We start from the raw sequence: 21,069 nt of genomic DNA, 5'->3' as shown, positions 1-21,069 counted from the left end.
GAGACCTCCAGTCCACAAAGGGGAGGAGGCACTCAAGAAATATTTGTTCAGTTGAATGAGAAGCTCTGAGGTGCCAGGCTGGTAGAGAAAAATGCCATAGGATGGGATTGGGGTCTGGACTGTTCATCCAAGTTCTCATGGAGAGAGGGAGGTATGTTGCTCCCCAGAGAACATCTGGCAGCATCACAGTTGTGGGCATCTGATGGGCAGAGATGCTGCTAACCATCTGGGTATGCACAGGATAGCCCCCTCAGCCCCAGATGCTGAGGCTTAAGGCTACAGTGGAGTACAGAGCATCCACCAAAACTATTCTCTGGACTCTAGCACTGACCCAGGCAAGGATCCTCTGATCACCAAAGAAGGAGATAAAAAGAGTATGGATGACCATGAAAATATATCTCCAAGAGGGACAACCTCTCTCCCAGTTTCCTTAGTGCTTACTTAATGAGAGCTCAGGGCTGTCAGTCCCAGACCCCTTTTTCAGGCAGCCTGTTGCAGGAGGATGAGGATGATGTGATTTGGGCCACCATTTGTACTTTCTGTCCCTGATTTCCTCTTTCCTTTTGTGTCCAGCTGTCTCCAGAAATCACAGAAACCACTAAAATCAGCTGTATCAGCATCACCCACAGGTGCTGGCTACCGAGGCCTGTTTGGACGGTACACCAAACCCACAGAGCCAGACTTCCCAGGGCTCACAGCCCAGGGGCCCACTCTAAAAGCCAGCATCCCAGGGGATTTTGATGCATATCGAAGTTTGACATGGGATGTAAGTTACAGATAGGCAGGGTGTCATCTGTTTTTACTTTTAATGCTCTCAGAAAAATGTTTTCACTTCATCTTTGAGATAGCCCTTTAGTGTGCTGTTTGGTCTTATTTTACAGGATATAAAATGGAGGCCACAAGAGCTTAAACAGACGATGTGGAGAGACCCAGGGGTTGTTAAACTTGAATTTTCTTCTTATGAGGCCATTCCCAAAAGCTTTCCCTTGGCCAGAAATGGTGCCACTTCTGACATGTGAGCTTTGTTTGCTCTGAGCTATGACATGGCCTCATCTTAACCACCTGGGTTAGGGCGATCCGTTTCCACGGCTGTACCCTGGTCCCACTCACCTTTCTTAATTGTCCTTGCCTTCTCTTGGCACCTGCCAGCCATGTCCACACACCATCCACATTGTTCTTTCTTGAAGACAGTTCTCCCACACACACACACACCAGTCTCCCACTAACTACTTATTTGCTACATGCTTCCCCCAGGCTGGAAGATCCTGTCCACCTTGCCATGTGCTGTTTCTGCCTCTCCCTCTGGTCTGTAACTTACAATCTTTCTTTTCCTTATAGAACAGACCCACACTCCTGGAGACTGGCATTCAGTGGTGGTTGTGGTGTGGTAGCCGTACTGTATCCTAACTGTTATAGTTTACAGCACTATACGGTCCTCTAAACTGATGTTACCGCAATAAAAAAAAAATTAAAAAAAAGGAAGAAGAAGTTGAAAAACCCAGGAGGATGGGTGGAAAGGGTTGGTCAATCAGAAAGCATCCTCATGCTGCCCCAGGAGAGGTGCAGACCCATATGCCTCCTCCCTCCACCCAACTAAATCCGATTCTGCAGTTATTTTAAATTAAGAGACTGCTCTTCTCCTTCATTGTATTTGTGGTCTTTCTGGTACTTAGAATTGTTGAGGTATCTCTCCGCAAGTGTTTCCTACTGGCCTGTAAGAATATATTTTGTTCATGGCTGCAAACAGCAGGGATCAAATAAATGCACTGATGAAAGGAACAGCCACCCAGCAAATGGAACCACGTTGGCGGTGATGGTTAGCAGGGTTTGTTGTGGCTGACTGCTGGAGGCTGGGACACCAGGCCAGGATTCAAGTTTGAGGAGTTGGAAGCATGGTCACTTGGGGAAGAGGTGAGGTGAGGGGAAGCCGCCACCGCTGACGGTGTGTTCCACGCTGCGGGCTGCAGGACTGGACAAGGCTCAGGGCTCCAGCCCACGAGGCTGCCCCCGACTTGCAGGTCAAGGGATTTCTCTTTAGGTAGCTAGGCAACCATGAACCCAGCTGAGTCCCATTTTCCAGTCTTCCTATCGCGGGTTAATAGCATCCACCTTGCAAGGACAGAGTCTGAAATAAATGAGATGAAGCCAGGGATAACACAGGCACTTTGGAGTTGTTTAGGAGGTTAAATACCCCAGCCTTCTCGCCAGAAGACTTGTCAGAGTCTGCACAGGCGGCCAAAGAAGTCGCGCCACTTACCTGAGCCTGCCCCCTTCTCAGCTCATCCCACCGTGCGCTTCAATTACGTTTTCCAAGCCTGACCCAGGGCGCGCCCCTCCCTCCCTTGGCTGTCGGTCCCTCCTTCCCCTCGCTCTTACCCAGAGTCCCCTCCCCTTTTCCCCTCCCTCAGAGCAGGAGCCAGGAATCCCACGCCCTTGCACCAGCCCGGGGGCTCGGACGGGCCCTGGAGCCGCTGGTCGCCAATCACCGTGCGGTGGAGAGGCGGGCGCTCGGCTCCGGCGCGCTGGGGGAGCCAGCTGGCGCTGCTTTCCCCGGGAGCCTCAGACGCTCTCAGCGACCCAGACGCACAGACTGGCGGGCGAGCGGGCGGGCAGGCACGGACAGAGCCCCCCAGCCGTTTGCGCTCCGAGGCGCGCGCCAGCCCCGGCTCGGGAGCCTCCCGGATCCCCCGGGGAGCCGCAGGCAGCAGCTCCGCAGGCTCGCGCCGGCAGAAGGGAGGGCGCACAGGCGGCCGGAGGAAAAGAGGCGCCGGGGCGCCGGGCGGGCGATGTGAGCCGCGCGGCTCCCACCTGGCGGCACCTGGAGCACCGCACTCTGGGGCGGCGGGGAGAATGCGCGCCGCCCGTGCGCTCCGCCCGCTGCGTCCGGCCTCCCGCAGCAGCCGCACCCGCACCTGACCATGGAGTGCGCCCTCCTGCTCGCGTGCGCCCTCCCCGCCGCCGGCGCTGGCCCGCATTGGGGTCCGGCGCGACTGGGGCGCTTGGCCAAGGCAGGTGCCCGAACGGGAGGCGCACCCAGAGCGGGTGGCAGGGGGCGCCAAGCGCCAAGCCCAACGTGCCGCTCACGTCCAGTGTCACCTCTTCTCTTGCAGGCGCTCCAGCTGTGCTGCCTCTGCTGTGCGTCCGTCTCCGCAGCCTTAGCCAGTGACAGTAGCAGTGGCGGCAGCGGTTTAAATGATGGTTCGTATTCGGCCCCCATCCCCATCCCCAGAGGGGCCTTTCCAGGTTCTTTGTCCCTTCCTTCCCCCTAAAGAGAGAAAAGATGGAACGCTGCCCCTCCACCTGGCAGGTGTGTGCGCGGTGCGCGCGCGCCTTGGAAATGGTTCCTTTTGGTGGGGGAGGCAGCGGGGTGGAAGGAGGCAGGCAGGAGGGATGCGGGCGAGGACTCTGAACTTATCAAAACAATCAAGGTCTCAAGCTGCAAGTCACTTAAATGAGACTTGATGAGGAATAAGAAAACAATACTTTCCCTCATTCACAGATGGCTTGTAAAAAATTCCTAACTGCCGTGAGAAGTTAGAAAGGAAGTGGACATAGACCTGGCGGTGGATATCAAAGGGTCCCTTCCTGGGTTTCTTCCGCTACCCGGAAAGCCTGCAGGAACTCATTCTTGGTGGTGGTGATGGGTGGGGGTGAGGGTGGGGGTGTTGGGCATGTGAGTACTTTACCTTTTGTCTCCCCCTCTCCACTTCTGTTCCTTTTCTTCCTCTCTGCGCTTCTATTCTCTGCTCTTAGCCATGAATTCCCAAAGCCCCCCCTGGGGAAAGAAGCTGGTAGCTTTAGATCTCTGGAACCTTCATCTCCAAGGCGGTTCCTTAGCCCCAAACTTCCAGAGCAACCTTCACTTCTGTCATTTATTAACCTTTCCCTGGTGCCCTGAAGGCAAATGCTAGTTTCCATTGTTTTCCACCAGCTACAGAACAGTTGGTTCTTGATCCAACCTTCATGTCCCACTGGAATTCTATCTTTTTTACCTGTCAGGTCATTCTCTGGCCCTGTTGGGGGACTAGGGAGCATATTGGGGAAGAGGCAGAATCACGGAGAAGGTCTGTGCCAGGGAGTGGGGCAAGAAGGGGACAGGAGAGAATCAGGAATTCACTCCTGGGAAATTCACCTTTTATCCAACCACAGAGATGGGCGCAGTTTTAAACAATCCCCATGTTCCATCAGGGTCAGAGGGCTGGAGGCTCTCCCTGTCCCAGCCACCACCCATAGGGACCTCCTCTTTAGTCAGCCCCTGAGCTGGCAGGTGGTGCTCCCCAGGGGCTCTGCCTGCCCCTCTTCCTTCAAGGACTTACTCTTTCTCTCCTGGCAAACAAGCAGCAGGTGTGGGGGTAGGAGGCACTTTTAGGGCCCATTCCTGGAAAGCTGGCTGGATAAGTCTCCTGCCTGACCACTCAACTCAGAGTAGACACATAATTTTGGACAAGGAGGTAAGAAACCACTTCTTGTAGAGAGTCTACAGTGTGTGTCAGGAATGTTTTTCTCAGTCAGCTTTCAGTGTTGTGGAGATAAGAGGTGGTTTTTTGCTATGAAGCTGCCACATACCTAGAAAGCCACACAACAGACTTTTTTTTTTTTCAAGAAGAGAATATTGTCTGTCCTGCCCAGTTTCTTTAAGGTTCAGGAAAGACTTATTTTTCCAAATTTTTAAAATATGCACGACAGTGTGATAATTTTCCTACTTAAAGGAGTCAAGGCAAAGTGGGAAGGGCAGGACAGCAAGCACAGGTAGGAATGAGAGCTGTTGCAGCCAGAAGAGGCCCAGATGACTTCGCTCCTCCACAGAAGAAAATGGTTAAAATTGTCATTTGGGGAATTTTTTTTTTTCTGAAGGTAGGCCCAAAGTATATCACCTGTCGTTGATTCCTGCCGACCACGGGACTTCCATTCATTTCTCAGCTTTATTTTGGGGGGTTGTTGACTATTTTGGGAAAAGGGAAATTCTTCTTTTCCTGCCCCCAGTAGCCAAGGATCTGAGTGACTCAAACATGCCACTTAGTTATTCAGAATCTTTCTAAACACTTTGAAAATTAGCTTCCATTCTATGCCTACAAAGTGGAAATGCAGAACATTCTGTAGTGTGCAGAGAGTGTATTCCACCCTGTGGGATGAACCTTTTCAGGTTCAGTGTTGTGTGATAGAAAACAGTGTTGCTGGCTTCGTTTTGTTTTTGTTTTTGTTTTGTTTTTTCCAAGCAGCAAATTGTCTTTTGGCTCCTCCTCTCCCCAACAAGCAGCAATTAGTGCTGCTCGAGGAAGCTTTGGAGAAGGTATTTTTAAACATGCCTTTCCAGGTGTCCCCTGATCGGACACTCCCCCACCAACATGTCTGAGCAATTTGAAACCTCAGACACCACAGAGAAGTTCTGACAATCTTGAGGCCTATTTATGCAGTCACTCTATTTTATGCTCATGATTAGATGGGACTGTCCCTGTGAAATGCTGGTAAAGTGTGAAGAGTGGTACATGTGCTGGGGTTTTTAGTATCGCGTATAATTCATATCGGGAATCTGAAACTGCTGTTACTTGTTAATTATCTGCAGTATCAGCTCAACTTATTCAGCACTGTGACTTAGCATTTGAAATGGAAACTGCCCCCCAAATAGGTTCCCGATTCGGTTTTAAACACAAAGATATCCATCTGCCCGAGAAAAAAAAAAATTCATTCCTTTTGTGGTTTTATACTTATTCATTTTGTCTCCAAAACAAATCCAATTTTACATATGGAGCGCTCTGGCTAATATATAAAAAAGCCATGTGCTGCAGACTCAGAGCGGTGGCGTGGTCCACATTCTTGACATTCAGCAATCCTGTGCTGGACTTGTCGTTTTTCTTGGAACTACTGGGGCCAAGCTGGTTGTAATGACCACAGGGTTCTTCTCCAAAGGAGTCGCTCTGAAATCTATTTTGGTGTCCCGCAATTGGAGCACAGACATCTTTGAACTGAGCATTGCTATTTGCCAACCTGTTGGGAAGAAGAGACCAAGTAGCCTCGTGGGCTCTGGGTGCTCACAGCAAACCCTCTCCCATTGCAGATTACGTCTTTGTCACGCCGGTGGAAGTGGACTCGGGCGGCTCATATATTTCACATGATATTTTTCACCACCACGGCAGGAAGAGGCGGTGGGTGCAGAGTGCCAGCAGCTCCCTGCATTACCGATTTTCAGCATTTGGACAGGAGCTGCACTTAGAGCTTCAGCCCTCGGCGATTTTGAGCAGTCACTTTATTGTCCAGGTACTGGGAAAAGATGGTGCTTCAGAGACTCAGGCCCCCGAGGTGCAGCGATGTTTCTATCAGGGATTTATCCGAAACGACAGCTCCTCCTCGGTCGCGGTGTCTACGTGTGCCGGCTTGGTGAGTAACCCAGGCTCCGAGGCCGCTCCCTCTTTCATGTGTTTCCTATAACTTGAATGAACAGATGTCTGCAATATTAAGTGCTCTTCCAGCCAACTCGACACATTCACACTGTCAGCTTTGATACTTATAATATTCTCAATTGAATTAATCTAATCTGCTCCCAGAAAAAGAAAATATAATAGAACTTTAATTACCATTTAGAACATTCTTTTGATGTTTAATGGGCTGGTCTTTTCATTCTCCATGTTTGAGATGATCCCCAAGGAAATTAATTTGATGGATGCCATTCGCTTTGTAAAGTCTTGAGAGACCAGACTTTATATAAATCTAACAAGTCGCATGCCTCGACATTGCTTTGAAATGGGAAAACTGTATTTCAATATGAAACTGTCTTCAGCAGCCCTGTTCAGCCCAACCTTCACTGAAGAAGGGAGGCCTTTTGTTTTCTTTTAACCAATCTGTTCGTGACATCCTACTCAAGTAGGACATCCTTCTAGAACATGTTGTGGTGTCCTCCAGGGTTGGCAGGATTAAGTGTGGCATGTGGGCAGGCAGAGCACTTAAAAGCATTTGTGACGAGTGTTGCTTCTTCCCTGTGTGTGATCCTCATCTGTTCAGCTCCAGGCTGAGAATACTGGTATAAAATACACTTGTCTCAGGATTCAGTTGGATGCTATAGGAGATGATAGAATAGCCCTTTGGGTTTGTGTTGCCACTGAGAAGTGTCTTGTGCTGACAGAAGAGTGTGTGTGTGTTGAGACATGAGGTGGTGATAGTCTGGGATGGCAGGAAGAAGGAAAAATCCTCAATAACCAGTCAAGGATCTGGTTTACCATGAAACAAAGAGAGAGCAACTGGCTTAGGTGCTAATTGAAGCTTCATCTTCTTTGTTCACATTATTGAGCTTTTGTTTGTTTTTGTATTTTTTTTTGGTGGTAGTAGTATAGTTGAAAATTTAAAATCTTTCATCACAACTGGAATTAGGGTAGCCATTGATATGGTCTTTACATTTTATTTTTATTTATTTGTTTATTTATTTATTTATTTTATAATGATATGGTCTTTACATTTTAAAGTGAAGCAAATATTCAATAGTTCCCAAAGGAGCTTGATCCATCTCACTTAGCTGTTAATATAGCATGCCTGTTATATGTTATGAGTTTAGCGCACAAGCACACTTAACAATACATCTTGGTATTGTGATTTTGTTTTGTTGTGAGGGATCTCTTGTTCCTTTTAAAGTATCCTTTTATATATTCCTTTCTCCTATGCTAGGATCCTAACATCTCCACAAAATGTTTAGCTCACCATGAGAGAGACTTAAATTGTCCTGTCCCACAGAGCACTGGGGTTACGAGCAGTCTTCCCAGGGTAATTCTCCCACCAGCACTTACTAGTACAACCTTGGGGAGCTCCTCACCTCTGTGTGTCAGTGTCCTTATATCTAAAGTGGGAATCACAGGAGGGTTATGTCAAGGGCTGTGAGATTAGATGGAGTCTTACCTGAAGTGCTGCAGCCATTCCCGGCAGGTGGTACTTGCTTTGTCTGCTCTAGTTCCAGTGACACTTGGCTTTTTCGGATTCTACTCTCTGTGAGTGATAGTGAATTTGACCAGTTGTGCCCTGTGATTAGATACGACCTTATTTCTCCCAATGAAGAATTGAATTTTGAATGGGGAGCAAGTGATCACTTAATGTATAGGAATGAAGCAAGTTCAAGCTTTCCATCTTTTTCATGGATGTGAAGAAATGGACAGCCACCTTTGCCTATGTGTCAGACTGATATAAACTGGAATCATGAGCTCAGATTTTGTCCCCACTGTTCAAGGAACCAGCAAACCAAAATCCATAGACTTTGTTAATGAACTTTCTTAGGCCTCAGTTTCCTCTCCTGAAACTTGGAAATTGTTTCTAAGACTGTTGCCTTCCTCCAGGGTTCTGACTCTCATTATTCAATATGTTGACCCAGCGTGAGGGGTTGGAGGAAGGGAGAGGGGAGGCACCGATATAGCTGGTCAGGACAGAATCAGTTTTATCCCCATTGTATTAAACAATTTCCATGACCCTGCCAAACAATAGCAAAACACCTACATCCATACTCAATTAAACAATAAGAAAGAGGTGGGGAGGAAAAGAACAGAACCACAATTGTGAAGCTGAGATCCTGCTCTAGAATAATTTTTGTAACCTTGTATTGAGGACTATATAAAGAAAAGTACAAAATGTATGCAGAAAAATGCAAAAACCAGAGTACAGCCTAATGTATTTTCACACCCATGTAAACATCAACCAGATTCAACAGGGTGTTACTACTGCTCCAGAACCAGACCTCCATCTTCAAGTATTACCCACCAGAAGTAACCAGTAGGTCATGGGGTATGTATATGTGCAGCTTTAGCTGATTCTGCCAAAAGCTTCCCAAAGTGGTTGTACTAATTATCACTCCCACCAGCAGTATAAGTGAGTTCCAGTTGCTTCACATCCTTACCAACACTTGCTTTTGTCTATCTTGTCCATTTGAGCCACATTGATGGATGGATGTGAAGCAATAGCGCATTATGGATTTAGTTTGTTTTATTCTTATGATTAATGAGCTTAAGTGCCCTTTCTCGTGTTTATTGGTCATTTGTTTACCCTCTTGTTACCTCACTATCACCCAGGGCCCAGAAATAGTATAAATGCTGTCAGTCTAAGTCGTAATGATTTTTCACTTCTCTGTGAATAGAAACAAGAATTTTGAGCAAAAACACTGTTGCAAACTTAACCTCTTTGTTATTCTGACTATGAATCTTTAAGCACTGATTTACTTATGAAACACTATGGATTAGCAACAGTGCGATCATTTGATGGTTCAAATGATGGTTAAATCATTTGAGATACCACACTGAGGACTAGGGATGTCAAAGGATGGGATGGAAAGATCTCATCAGATCTGGAGGAAGAATGTCTTCATCCTTCTGCCTACCTGGAAATCATAGACATTGCCCAGCTTCTTTGCTCAAACAAGGGGTTTAGACTATTTATCGAAACTTAATTAGCCAATACTGTAATGGATTCAGAATAGTGAATGAGTCAAGAGTTTAGGAAAGGTGCAAGCCTCTAATGTGCTTGTTGGAGAGACTCCTCCAAGTTAACATGCTAGAAGAGATAGGCAATTCTTCTTCCACTAAGACTGTGACATGGGTGATGAATCTTCCACTGGAAGTCTCTATACCACCAAGAGTGGGGCTGAACAACTGGCAATCAGAATGCCTTTGGAAGTTACAGCAATCTCCTAGTTTGCATGCATTGTATTAGGAAAGTAATAAGTTATGTTTACATAGCCAAGTGTCAGTAGGAAAGTTAATTGCTATCTTGAGTGTTAGGGAATCCCAGGAGAGAATGAGAAAGGATGAAAGGCTTGTAGTACCAAAATAACTGATATACATACATGTATATGAATATGCTCCAGCTGGAATTTCTCTAGCAGGAATTTCCCTCAATCATTCACAGTTAAACTATGCTGAAGATATTTTCTTCAAATGCATCCCCTCACCCCTCACAAACTGATAGGCCTCACTTTATTCAGATGCTGAGTTATTTACTTGGAAAATTTATAAAGAAGGAGTTGCAAATTTCCCTGAGTGAATTATGCCTCCTGTTACATTTGGGGGTGATTATTTTTAAAAATTTGAATGCCTCGGGCCTCCCCAGTGGCGCAGCGGTTGAGCGCTGGGTTGCGAAGCTGCCCGCAGCCTCTGCAGCGCCGGTTCAATCCCCGGCCACCAGGCGAGGGTCCCACATGGTGCGCAGACCTCTCCTGTGCCCACTGCTCCCCTCAGCAGTGTACTTAGTCATTCTGCCTGCTCTGCTCTCAGCTCTGACTCTGGTGAATTCTCTCACCCTCCCGCGCTTCTGACTCTACCCAGTTCTTGTATAAATAAATAAATAAATCTAAAAAAAAAATTGAATGCCTCTAGACAGAAGTAGCCCTTTCCAACCAACCACTGTCCCCTGCACCCACCTCCCTTATTCTCTGTGAAGGTATTTGAGTTTGTTCCAGAATCTTGAGTGGCTGATCAACCTTATCTAATCATTGTCTGTCTGTATGTCCCTTCTACAATCTCTAGCCTCAGCTTGACTGGGTGAGGTGATCATGCAAGGATGAGAAGATCATTATATCCAGGAAACCCAGCTGTTGTTGGGAAACTACTTTTTTTTGGTCAAAAAAAATTTTTTTAAAGATTTATACAAGAACTGGGGTATAGGCCAGATGCTTAGGAGGGTGAGCAGATTCACCAGAGACAGAGTGGGGAACAGAACAGGCAGACTGATGAAACATACTGCTGAGGGGAACAGCGGGCGAGACAGGAGAGGTCTGCCGCACCATGTGGGACCCTTGCCTGCTGGCCGGGAACAAACCGGTGCTGCAGAGGCTGTGGACAGCTTCACAGCGCGGCGCTAAACCACCTGCGCCACCAGGGAAGGCCCTCTTGTTAAAATTTTTTATGGGACTAATGTTGCCTTATACCATTACGTAAGTTTCAGGTGTACAACATAACTCAACACCTGTCTACACTCGATCATGAACACCAGGCAAAATCCAGTTTCCATCTACCACTATGCAATTCATCCCCTTTACCTGTTCATCCCCCACCCCTTTCCCTCCTGGTAAACACCAATCTGTTCTCTGTATCTTAGTTTCTTTTGTTCATTTGCTTTATCTTCCACATAGGAGTGAAATCATAAGGTATTTGTCTTTCTCTGTCTGACTTATTCTCTGTCTGACTTAGTTCACTTAGCACAATTCCCTTTAGGTCCATCCATTGTTGTATGTGGTAGGATTTCATCTTATTTTATAGCTGACTACTATTCCATTGTGTGTGTGTGTGTGTGTATATATATATATATATATATATACACACCACATCTTTATCCATTCATACACTTAGGTTGTTTCCATAGCTTGACTAAAGTATATAATGCTGTAATAAACTTCAGGGTACATTTACCTTTTTGAATTAGAGGTTTTATATTCTCTGAATAAATATCCAGATATGGAATAACTAGATCGTAGGATATTTTTAGTTCTTAAAATATTCCTTTTTTTGAGGACTCTCCATACAGTTTTCCATAGTGTCTGTACCAATTTAGATTCCAGTCAACAGTGTGCAGGATTCCCTTCTGTCCACATCCTCTCCACACTTGTTGTCTCTTGTCTTTTTGATAATAGCCATTCTCACAGATGAGAAGTGATAACTCTTGGTTTTGATTTGCATTTTTCTAATGAGTGATGATGACCACCCTTTTATGTGCCTGTTGGCCATCTGTACAGAGAGACCCTCCACCACTATATTGAGCTACAACCTACTATCTTAAGTCTTTCACCTCTGTCTCTTAATTTCGTCTTCTGCGTGTTAGAACATGCACCTTTCTTCCTGCATAGTCAGCAGTCTAAAAAGGCCTTTCACCAAAATGTCCCTTCTTTGTTAGGACAGTGATTTTTCAGTGTGATCAGCTGCATTAGTGTCACTTGAAGTGTTGAAAATGTGGGTTTCTTTGCCCACAAAAGAAGCCAAGTGAGACTGGGCTCAGGAATGTGTATTTTTCATTCTCTAAATGATTTTAATGCATATTAACATTAGAGAACCATGGGTTTAAGGCACTGAATATACAGGCACATTGTTTGAGTAATTGCTATTGGTTTGACAGATTGACCCCATTTTTGACACTTGGTGGAAATGTCATATTTTAAGAACTGACTGGAGAGACACATTGACTGGACATTCTTTCATTCGACAAGGATTTATGAGCTTCTATCATGTCAGGTACTGTTCAGAGTACTGTTCAGATAAGGCTGCAAACAAAATGTGTGTTGTACTCCAGTTGATAGAATTCCATTCTAAGGGAGGAAATGGAGTGGTAATTTTCAACCTAGACATTGCTGTTTTACTTCGAACCAAGCTATGATTTGACAGAACCCTGAAACAGAGTTCATGCAGCATGAGTTTAGAAAAAAGGGAAGAATGGTCAAAGGGGCAGCCCCTTGGAGGTTTCTCCATGCCCATGAACATATTCACATCTCGGTTGTTAAAACTCTTTAGATCTAGAGTTTTCCAGACTTACTGGATCATGGAAACTTACTTCCAAGAGCATCTGTTCACAGTCTGGTAGTTACATGAACATCACCAAAGCTGATTTCCCCAAAGAGATACTACACTATTACATAGTAATTTCTAACTGTTTTGCAATGCTCTAAGAATTAAAGGGGTACATAACTATATAGGTGGTTTCATGGCCATATATTCCCATGAAGTTTAGGTTTTCAGATGCAAGTAAGCAAATGTTTTTGCTGTAACACAGGTTGCACCTTGTAATATGCTAATGTGCAGTGGGGCAATGCAAGAAGTGGTATTTCAAGACTAATATGATCATTTCACTCCCCCCCCCCCTTTTATACCATTCTTGTATCAACAGTTTGGCCAAGGTCTATAAATGACTGTAAGCACGGTTCCTAGGTCTCAGGATATTTGTACTGGATGGGAACCTGATAAATCTATTTCCTCTGTCTTTCACTGGGAAAATGGACTCCTAGCTTAAGAAATTCTTAACACCAAGCTCCATTCACGTGAAAGACATATAGACACAGCCCTTCCCTCATTGCAGTTTGCCCAGATCTGCATTACATCTTTGATGAACCACCTCAGCAGAGGCCCAGCTGGTGAGAGTGACAGAGCACTGTTCTGTACCTGTCACTGCTCCTTGTCTGTCTCTGAATCGCCCCAGCCTCAGTGTTAGCAGCTAGACTAAGGGACATCCTAAGACCCCCAAACTTACAGACTCTAAAGGGATTCTGTCACCCGCTATGTAAAGATAAAGCATACACTTAGTGTGTAAGACTTTTAATAGGTGTACATAGAGGAGAGAAGAAAGGATGAGAGTTTACCAATGAAACACCCAGAATTACCTATCCCCATGTGGCTAAAATGTCCACTTAAACAGGGTTACCCTGAAGTGGGGCCACAAGGCCTGAGAGCTTGCAGTAAGTCAGAGGCACCTCTGGTAGGGCAGAAAGGGCCAGGCTAGTCTGGGACAAAAGGAGCAAAATCAAAGTGCAAGTCAAATAAAGGCTGCCACTGTCAGCCTCCCACAGGTCTCTTATGTTTGTGTCTCTTCCAAATATCTCTACATGTCTGTCCTTCATATCTCCTCCAGTTTGCCCAAGTCCCTAGTGCAAGTCCAAAGCTGAGAAGCAAGTATCTTCTCTGTCTCTGTCCCCTTCCTGTGTCTCTTCTGTGTTATGGCTTCACCTGGCAACTCAGCTCTGCCTCTCATCAGGTAGGGCAGGGTACATGGCACCTCCCCGTTATATGGAGATGCCTTGGTTATAGCAGCCAAGGTCAGAGTGCCCAGGAACTCTTCCAGCCTCCATGCCTGATGCACCACCCAATTTTGTCACTTGCTTTTTTCCTTCATTTCTCTTTTCTTTGTCCCCAACAATTAAACTGTAAGTGGCCTTTCTCCTCCATGGCTGACTGCCCCCATGTCCTCACAGAATCTGTCTTAGTGGTGGCCTTTTGAGACTATCACTGCAGTGACCCATTCACCAGGGAACTGGAGTCCCTGCAAGGGAATTGGGAAGCTGTAGGGTTTCAATAGGCAGTGAGGATCCTTTGATCTCCCCTTTTCAGAAGGGTTTTATGACTCAGCAGGCCTAAGCACCGAGTTGTTTCTTGCTGGTCACTGCCTGCCCAGTAGTCTTTAGAAAACTGATTTCCATTCATAAAAGGGCCAAAGTTAAATGACCTTTATCCAGAGAGGCAGAGAGAAAGCAGGCCCTCCTGCTCTGCTTGGTGGGGCCTTGTTAACTAGCAGGGGTTTGCTGAATGACAAACTCCCTCTTGGAACTTTTCCATTGCTGGAAAGGATCATGTGAAATTAAGGATTAGCCTGGCTTGTATTGACAAGTTTTTTGGATACAGGCTGCCCCCCATCAGAAATGTGTTCTTCGCTTAGGACTTGATTCATCTTGGGTAAAGGATCTTTTTGCCTCTTTGTTGTATGCCCTCTTCAGCTATAATTGATAAAGCCATTTAAATAGTCAGGTTTCTTGCCAGAGAGCTGGACCCCCAAGGCTTATTTGGGGGTTGCTCACATGGGCTTTCTGCCTTTCAGGGGGTCACCCCTGAAGCATCGAACTCCCCAAGTCCCAGTTGTTACCTGTGACCCCTCCCAAAAGGGTTTTTTTTTGTTCTGAGATTCAGAATACTCAAAACTACAGGCTTTGTCAAGATTTATTTACTTGAGTCAAGCAAGGTAAGCCCTGGGGAAAGCTCTGCAAAGTAGTCCCACCCAGAGCGGGAAAGGGTTTCCCTTCTAGCACAAAGTGAGGTTGTCCTGGTGAGGAAGGGTGGTCCTCTGTGTGGTCGGAGCTCGATAGAGAGGGCACCTGTGTGCTGGCTGTATCATGCTTGATCCTAGTCCTGTGTTCAAAAAAAATAGCCCCACAGCAAGTTGACTTCTCCTCTAGGTGGGGTTTTCAGGGTGATCATGGGTGCTAGTCCATGAGCTGAATCAGGTTTGCTCTGGTTTCTGTGTGTGCAGTGTAGCGAGTCTCTGGGACACAAAGAACTCCTGCAGAAAATGAGGTCTTTGACTTACAACCTGTGTTTCCTGGCTACAGAAGTGGGTTTCCCCAAGTCTGTGCTTTAGTTTCCTCATCTGTGGAGCATGTGATAACTCCATCTAATGGCATTGAACATTGGTAGTTAGCCCTCAGCCTGGCACACAATAGAAGCTTCAAGTCTGATTGTTCGTAACTTTGATCTACAAGAGGTCTGGAAGGAAGTGGCAAAGGAAGCACCCTTCTCAGAACTTGCCCAAACTGTCAGAACAGGAAAGGAGCACTTGGGGGCCTGGTGGTCTTCCTGGTGAGGTTGTTTGGGCAGTCACCACAACTTTATCAACCATGAAGAAATAAAGGGGAGAAAGATAAAGGGTCAAAGAGGAAGGCTGAACAAGTAAAGATAGGGATCAATTCTCTACAAAGCAGCCCAGTGGAGTGACTTTGTCTTGACAAGTGCCAACTCTGGTTTTTACTAACTGCATAACTTGGTGAAATGCTTCACCCACGTGTGTTTACTTTATTTATCTAAGCACTTCCCTGTGGGGTCCATTGATGGGAAAATACTCCAAGTGCAATGGTTAAAACAGTGCGTGGTGCACAGTACTAATATTGGTGATACAACAATAATTGTTCTTACTGCAAACCTTCTTCTATAAAAGCTGTTTTCAAAATTGCCTCCTGCCCAGTCCTCCTTACTACCCACAGGCAGTCAAGCTTTGGTCTACATAATAATAATAATAGTTTGTAATTATTGCACATTTGACTGCACTATTAAAACTGGAGCCATTGAGAGCAAAAGTCAGCTTGGACACCAGTCTTACTGTTATTTAACTGACAGTAAATGTGTCATCAAGGTCAAAAAAAGGGGTGGTACAATTATATGGGGAATATAATCAAAATGAAAATGAAAATGTATATATTATGCAAAAATGAAAAATGATGTAAGAATTATATAAAATAAAATATTAAAAAAGTAACGATTTTTCCTCTATAGACTTCAAAAAGATCTTTGAGGGGGCGGACTTATATTTAAGTACTGCCTCTGAGAATTCAGTAGGTCTTGAGTGGAGACTGGGTATCCATTTCAAAGAAGGGAAGAAACACTTCAAGAATGGTTCCATGGACACAGGTGACCATGAATCAGTGTCCTGATGGTATCTACCAAGAGCATTCTCAGGGCAGAGGACTGTTGTACATTTCCTGGAGATGCATCACACAGGAATGCATCACTTTCTGGAACGCATCATACTGTGTGAGTGTGTCTATGGATGCTCTGGTCAGTGTTAGCCAGTCTGTGTGCTAAGAGGGACAAGAATGACTGTCAAGTGCTGTCGGAATGTAGGGATTATTCTCACAATTTGTTAGGACTTTGCAGTTACAAGTAGAACAACTCCATCTTCTAGTAGATTAAGCATAAAATAATTGGTATTTTTTGGCTCTGGGGTAATCTTTCCTCCTCCATAGCCTCTTTCTCTCTCTTTCTGTCCTGGAATGGCTAGTTTTCCAAAAGGCTGGATCCAAGGCACCCAGTGATGTCACCATGTTTTCTTTCTTAGGGTCTCTCAGCTCTTTTGCTGTAGCTTAACCTCCTTCTGCATGCAGAGCCTTGTGAGTTCCAGGGATGATTGACACATTTCCTTGGGTGCCTGGTAGCATGTGTGACCTCCTCTGCAGTGACCACCTTTCCCCCCCAGCTGCAACCTATATCATACCTGTGAAAAAATAGTGTGCTACCACGGGTTTTATTTGCTCTCACTTGTCTGTATGCCTCAGAAGACCTCCTGAAATTCATCTGTGTGTCCAAAGAAGATTAAATCACATTTTTATTTCTGTATTGTCATGTGAACTAATATACTGAAGGAGGTCTGGGTAATATAATATAAGCCAAGAGCTCCCCAGATATCTCAGAAGCTCTTTTTGAAACCAGACTTCATTCTCGGGTATGTGTATATGTAATTTAAATGTGCATAAATTGTGTTAGCCATTACTTTTCCTGAAGCATTCTATGTGTGTGTATGTGTGTGAGAGAGAGAGAGAGAAACAAAGGGGGGGAGTGCTTACCTATAATGTATAACTTGGGGTTCCTCCCTTATCACTGCAGATATATCTTCTTCTTTGAAGTACTATATACTTAATCATTCCCAGCTGATTAATATGCTTGTTTCCAATTTTGCTGTTGCTAAAAAGAACCTGATTGTGTAGAGGTTGTCTTAGAAGCTTGCAATTCTATATATTATTTAAAGTTTTATTTTTTTATTTATACAAGAACTGGGGTATAGGCCAGAGGTGTGGGAGGGTGAGAGGATTCACCAGAGACAGAGAGGGAAGCAGAACAGGCAGATGACTGAAAATACTGCTGAGGGGAGCAGCGGGCAAGACAGGAGAGGTCTGCCGCTCCATGTGGGTATCTCCCTGGCTGGCCGGGAATTGAACCCACGCTGCAGAGGCTGTGGACAGCTTCACAGTGCTGTGCTCAACCCGCGCGCCACTGGGGGAGGTCCCAATTCTGTATTGTATGAGAAAGGAAAAGAGACAGACAGACATACCGACCAGGAGGGCCACACTCTGTGAAGAGCTGACATAGTAAATGCAGACAGGACTTTAGCAATGAGCATTTTTTTGCTGTTACTGACATTAGCTTCCAAAATCACCCCCACGATCATCTGGGTTGTATAACAGGCAGAATTACTGTGAACTCCTTTCATCTTTGTTTGCCAAGTGCCTAAGACAGTCACTTAGGAGAATAGTTGTCTCCAGCAGGGCCTGTGAGCTGGTGAAATGGTGTGGATTCCCACCACCAGCAATAAACAATTTAAGAAAAAATGATCCTGATTAATTTCTGAAGTCTAGGTATAAACAGGCATAATGATAGCATTGCACATGAAGGCTTTCATGTCCAAAACTATTTGCCTGGGTTTCCTCCACATCTCTGTCCACAAATCCAGAAGTTCCTCTTCAGCTCTATCAATTTATTCCCATGAAAGCCTGTTCCCACGGATTTTTTATCCAATTACAGGGTAGTGTACCCTCAAATACCATCATGCAAGTCTGGTGAGAGTGTTCTGTCTGGACAGCACGCTCACCTCTCCTGAAGGGATGCCTTTGATGTATCGGAGGATTTCATTCTCAGCCGAATTCTTTTGATGGCTTATTCATGCCGTGGAGCTGTGGACTATTTCATCTGCCCTTATTACCACTCCATGTCAAGGGGGCATGCTTTCTGATATAAATTATAGAGTGCACATCACCAATTTACCATCAGTTGGCTCTGTGCACACTCTTCTTGGAGAGATGGCACTTGAAAGGGATTGAGATAAGCTCGTAAAAGGAGATTAGCCCTCTGATGATTTAGCCTGGCTTTGCAACAGCAGAGTGCTTTTTAGTGTAAAATCATTCTGTGATTTTACATTCCTCATCTTCCATTCCTATTTTTCTTTGCCACTTCCAGGGGACAAATGAAGAGTTACCCAAAATTGATTTCCCTCCGGATAAGTAATGATCACAACTTGTATTCTGCCTTGATTATTGAGTCTAGGCTTGTTTTATGCAAAGAGCTGTGATGGTGAGAAAATATTACTTTAACACACTCTCTCTTCTATGTCTTTTCTCAAGCTTTTGCCATTTTACAGTAAAATGCATTGAAGTAAGACAAATTCCATTCTTTTAAAAGGATTTCTTTTGTGTGTAAAGCAAATACTGATTTCTACTTAATGTTGCGTATTTATGGTGTGATGAAGGATAGATTCAAACTTCTAGCTGCGAACTTAATGTAAGAAATGCACTTGTTGATTCACAGTGATGAACACCTGAAGCTTATGTATTGTTATAATGTGATAGTACATTAAATCAGTAAAAATATTAAATATTTAACATTGTCATTTACAATGAAAAATTAAGTCTAGACCAGTGATTCTTAGCCTCCAGAACTTTAAAGGACACAGATGGTTAGATCCTATCCCAGGCCATTGAAAACAGAATATCTGAGCATTCAAGCCCAGGCATCTGTATGTTTTAAGGAGTCCCTAGTTGCCATCAACTCAAAGAAACCCCATGCTTTACAGCATTTATTATTGCAGCATTATTATTACATATTGCAGCATTATTGTTACATATTACAATAGGCAGGACATGGAAACAACCTAAGTATCCACTGATGGAGGATTAGATCAAGAAGATGTGGTCCATCTACACCATGGAATGGTGTTCAGCCATAGGAGAGATGAGACTAATTTCCAGCAAAATGGTAGGAGTTCGAGGAATTCATTGCAGTAAAGCTAGTCAGAATGACAGAGATGAATATTAGACATCTACAGAGCAGATGAGAGGTGATATCTCATTATGGTTTGGATTTGCATTTTGCTAATAAATGACAATGAACATCTCATTTGCTTATTGTATACCTGTATGTCATCTTTGGAGAAGTATCTATTCCTCTGCCCATTTTTTATTCCAGTTGCTATTTTTTGAGTTTCATGAGCTCTTTGTATATTTTGAATATCAAACCTTGGTTGGACACATAATGTACCAATATCTGCTGCCAGGTAGTAGGATGCCTCTTCCTTTTGTTGCATGTCTCTTTTGCCACGCAGAAACTTTTGATTTGATCTAGTCTCATTTGTGTATTTTCCCTTTTGTTTCACTTTTTGAAATTGCTTAGGAAATGTTTATGTTACACGGAGCACAAGGTGTATCCGCAGGGCGCTGTGGACCTTATGGAAGCATTCTGTGAGGGGCTGTGCTGTAGGATGTTAGCATGTGCTGTAGGATGTTGCCAATCCTCTTCCCACTAGATGCCAGTTGCTGCCCCTTCCTCAATTGGTGTCAGCCAGGTATGTTTCCAGATAGGACCATGAAGGGACATAACCATCCCCAACTGAGGTTGTGATCTACACAATCACACCCCAGCTTTGTTAATAGCATGCATTATGTCTTTTCACTTTGTGGTTGGTCTCAGTGTCTTTAAGAAGACTGACTTCAGGTACCCACCCACCCCCACTTTGAAGCACTTAATCTGGGGAAATTGCTTGTGAATGGGGTAGGGGGTAGACTGGGTGATATCACAAAATCCATCTGGAAATATTTTTGAGGATGTGTATTTGCATTTGAATTTCACAGCATGCTAACCCAGACTGTTGAAATTAATTAATTTCTGGGCCTCCCGGGTGGTGCCGCGGTTGAGCGCTGGGTTGCGAAGCTGCCCGCAGCCTCTGCAGCGCCGGTTCAATACCAGGCTGCTCCCTGGCCACTGGAGGAGGGTCCCGCATGGCGCACAGACCTCTCCTGCCGCCCGCTGCTCCCCTCAGCAGTGTACTTCGGTCCTTCTGCCTGCTCTGCTCCCCGCTCTGGCTCTGGTGAATTCTCTCACCCTCCCGCGCTTCTGACTGTACCCAGTGCTTGTATAAATAAATAAATAAATCTTTAAAGAAATGAAATTAATTAATTTCTGAAGAAACAAATATACTTATAATAAAATTTGTTCTTGCATTGTTATGAGGAAGGGAGCCTAAGTGGAGGAATTCTATTTCTGTAGATAAAAGTCAAATATCCTCTGTATTATCTTGACCTGTAAGAATGGGGGCAATGGGCTGTTCTGGGAATGAAATAGGGAATGTTCTCTGTGCTTTGGGAATGTGGGCACAAGCCAGAGAACCTTCTATTAGATTTCTGTCTACTGCTTGTAGCTGAGCAGCTTATACATTTGCTTCTGTTAAATGTACAAATTCTTCACTTAAAAGAGGCAAGGAGCTCTGTTTTTTTTTTTTTTTTAAAGATTTGTTTATTTATTTATACAAACACTGGAGTACAGTCAGAAGCAGGGGAGGGTTAGAGAATTCACCAGAGCCAGAGCATAGAGCAGAACAGGCAGACTGATGAAGTACACTGCTGAGGGGAGCAGCGGGCGGCAGGAGAGGTTGGCGCGCCATATGGGGCCCTCGCCGGCAGCTGGAGATCGAACCAGCACAGCAGAGGCTGCGGGCAGCTTCACAGCCCAGTGCTGCGCCACCAGGGAGGCCCAAGGAGTTTTAAAAACTAATTCTTGAGGGCCTCCCCTGGTGGCGCAGTGCTTGAGTGCTGGGCTGCGAAGC

The 21,069-nt window shown here is 45.1% G+C and overlaps 1 protein-coding gene across 2 annotated transcripts in view; it reads left to right on the top strand.

Moving 5' to 3' along the window:
* Window positions 1-2,918: 2,918 nt before the first annotated feature.
* ADAMTS18 (ADAM metallopeptidase with thrombospondin type 1 motif 18) overlaps window positions 2,919-21,069 on the top strand; it is a gene marked incomplete at both ends in the record, with an annotated part of 145,892 nt that continues 127,741 nt past the window's right edge. For both annotated transcript variants that reach the window (XM_084257233.1, XM_084257232.1), the window contains 3 exons: window positions 2,919-3,008; window positions 3,111-3,198; window positions 6,056-6,375. In XM_084257233.1, the coding sequence (XP_084113359.1) occupies window positions 2,919-3,008; window positions 3,111-3,198; window positions 6,056-6,375 (498 nt within the window). The remainder of the gene's footprint in view (window positions 3,009-3,110; window positions 3,199-6,055; window positions 6,376-21,069) is intronic.

This window comes from Talpa europaea (assembly GCF_964194135.1).
Source record: "Talpa europaea genome assembly, chromosome: 16".
Lineage (NCBI taxonomy): Eukaryota > Metazoa > Chordata > Mammalia > Eulipotyphla > Talpidae > Talpa > Talpa europaea.
The sequence above is the reverse complement of the archived record's forward strand: the minus strand, read 5'-3'. Positions and strand labels throughout refer to the sequence as shown.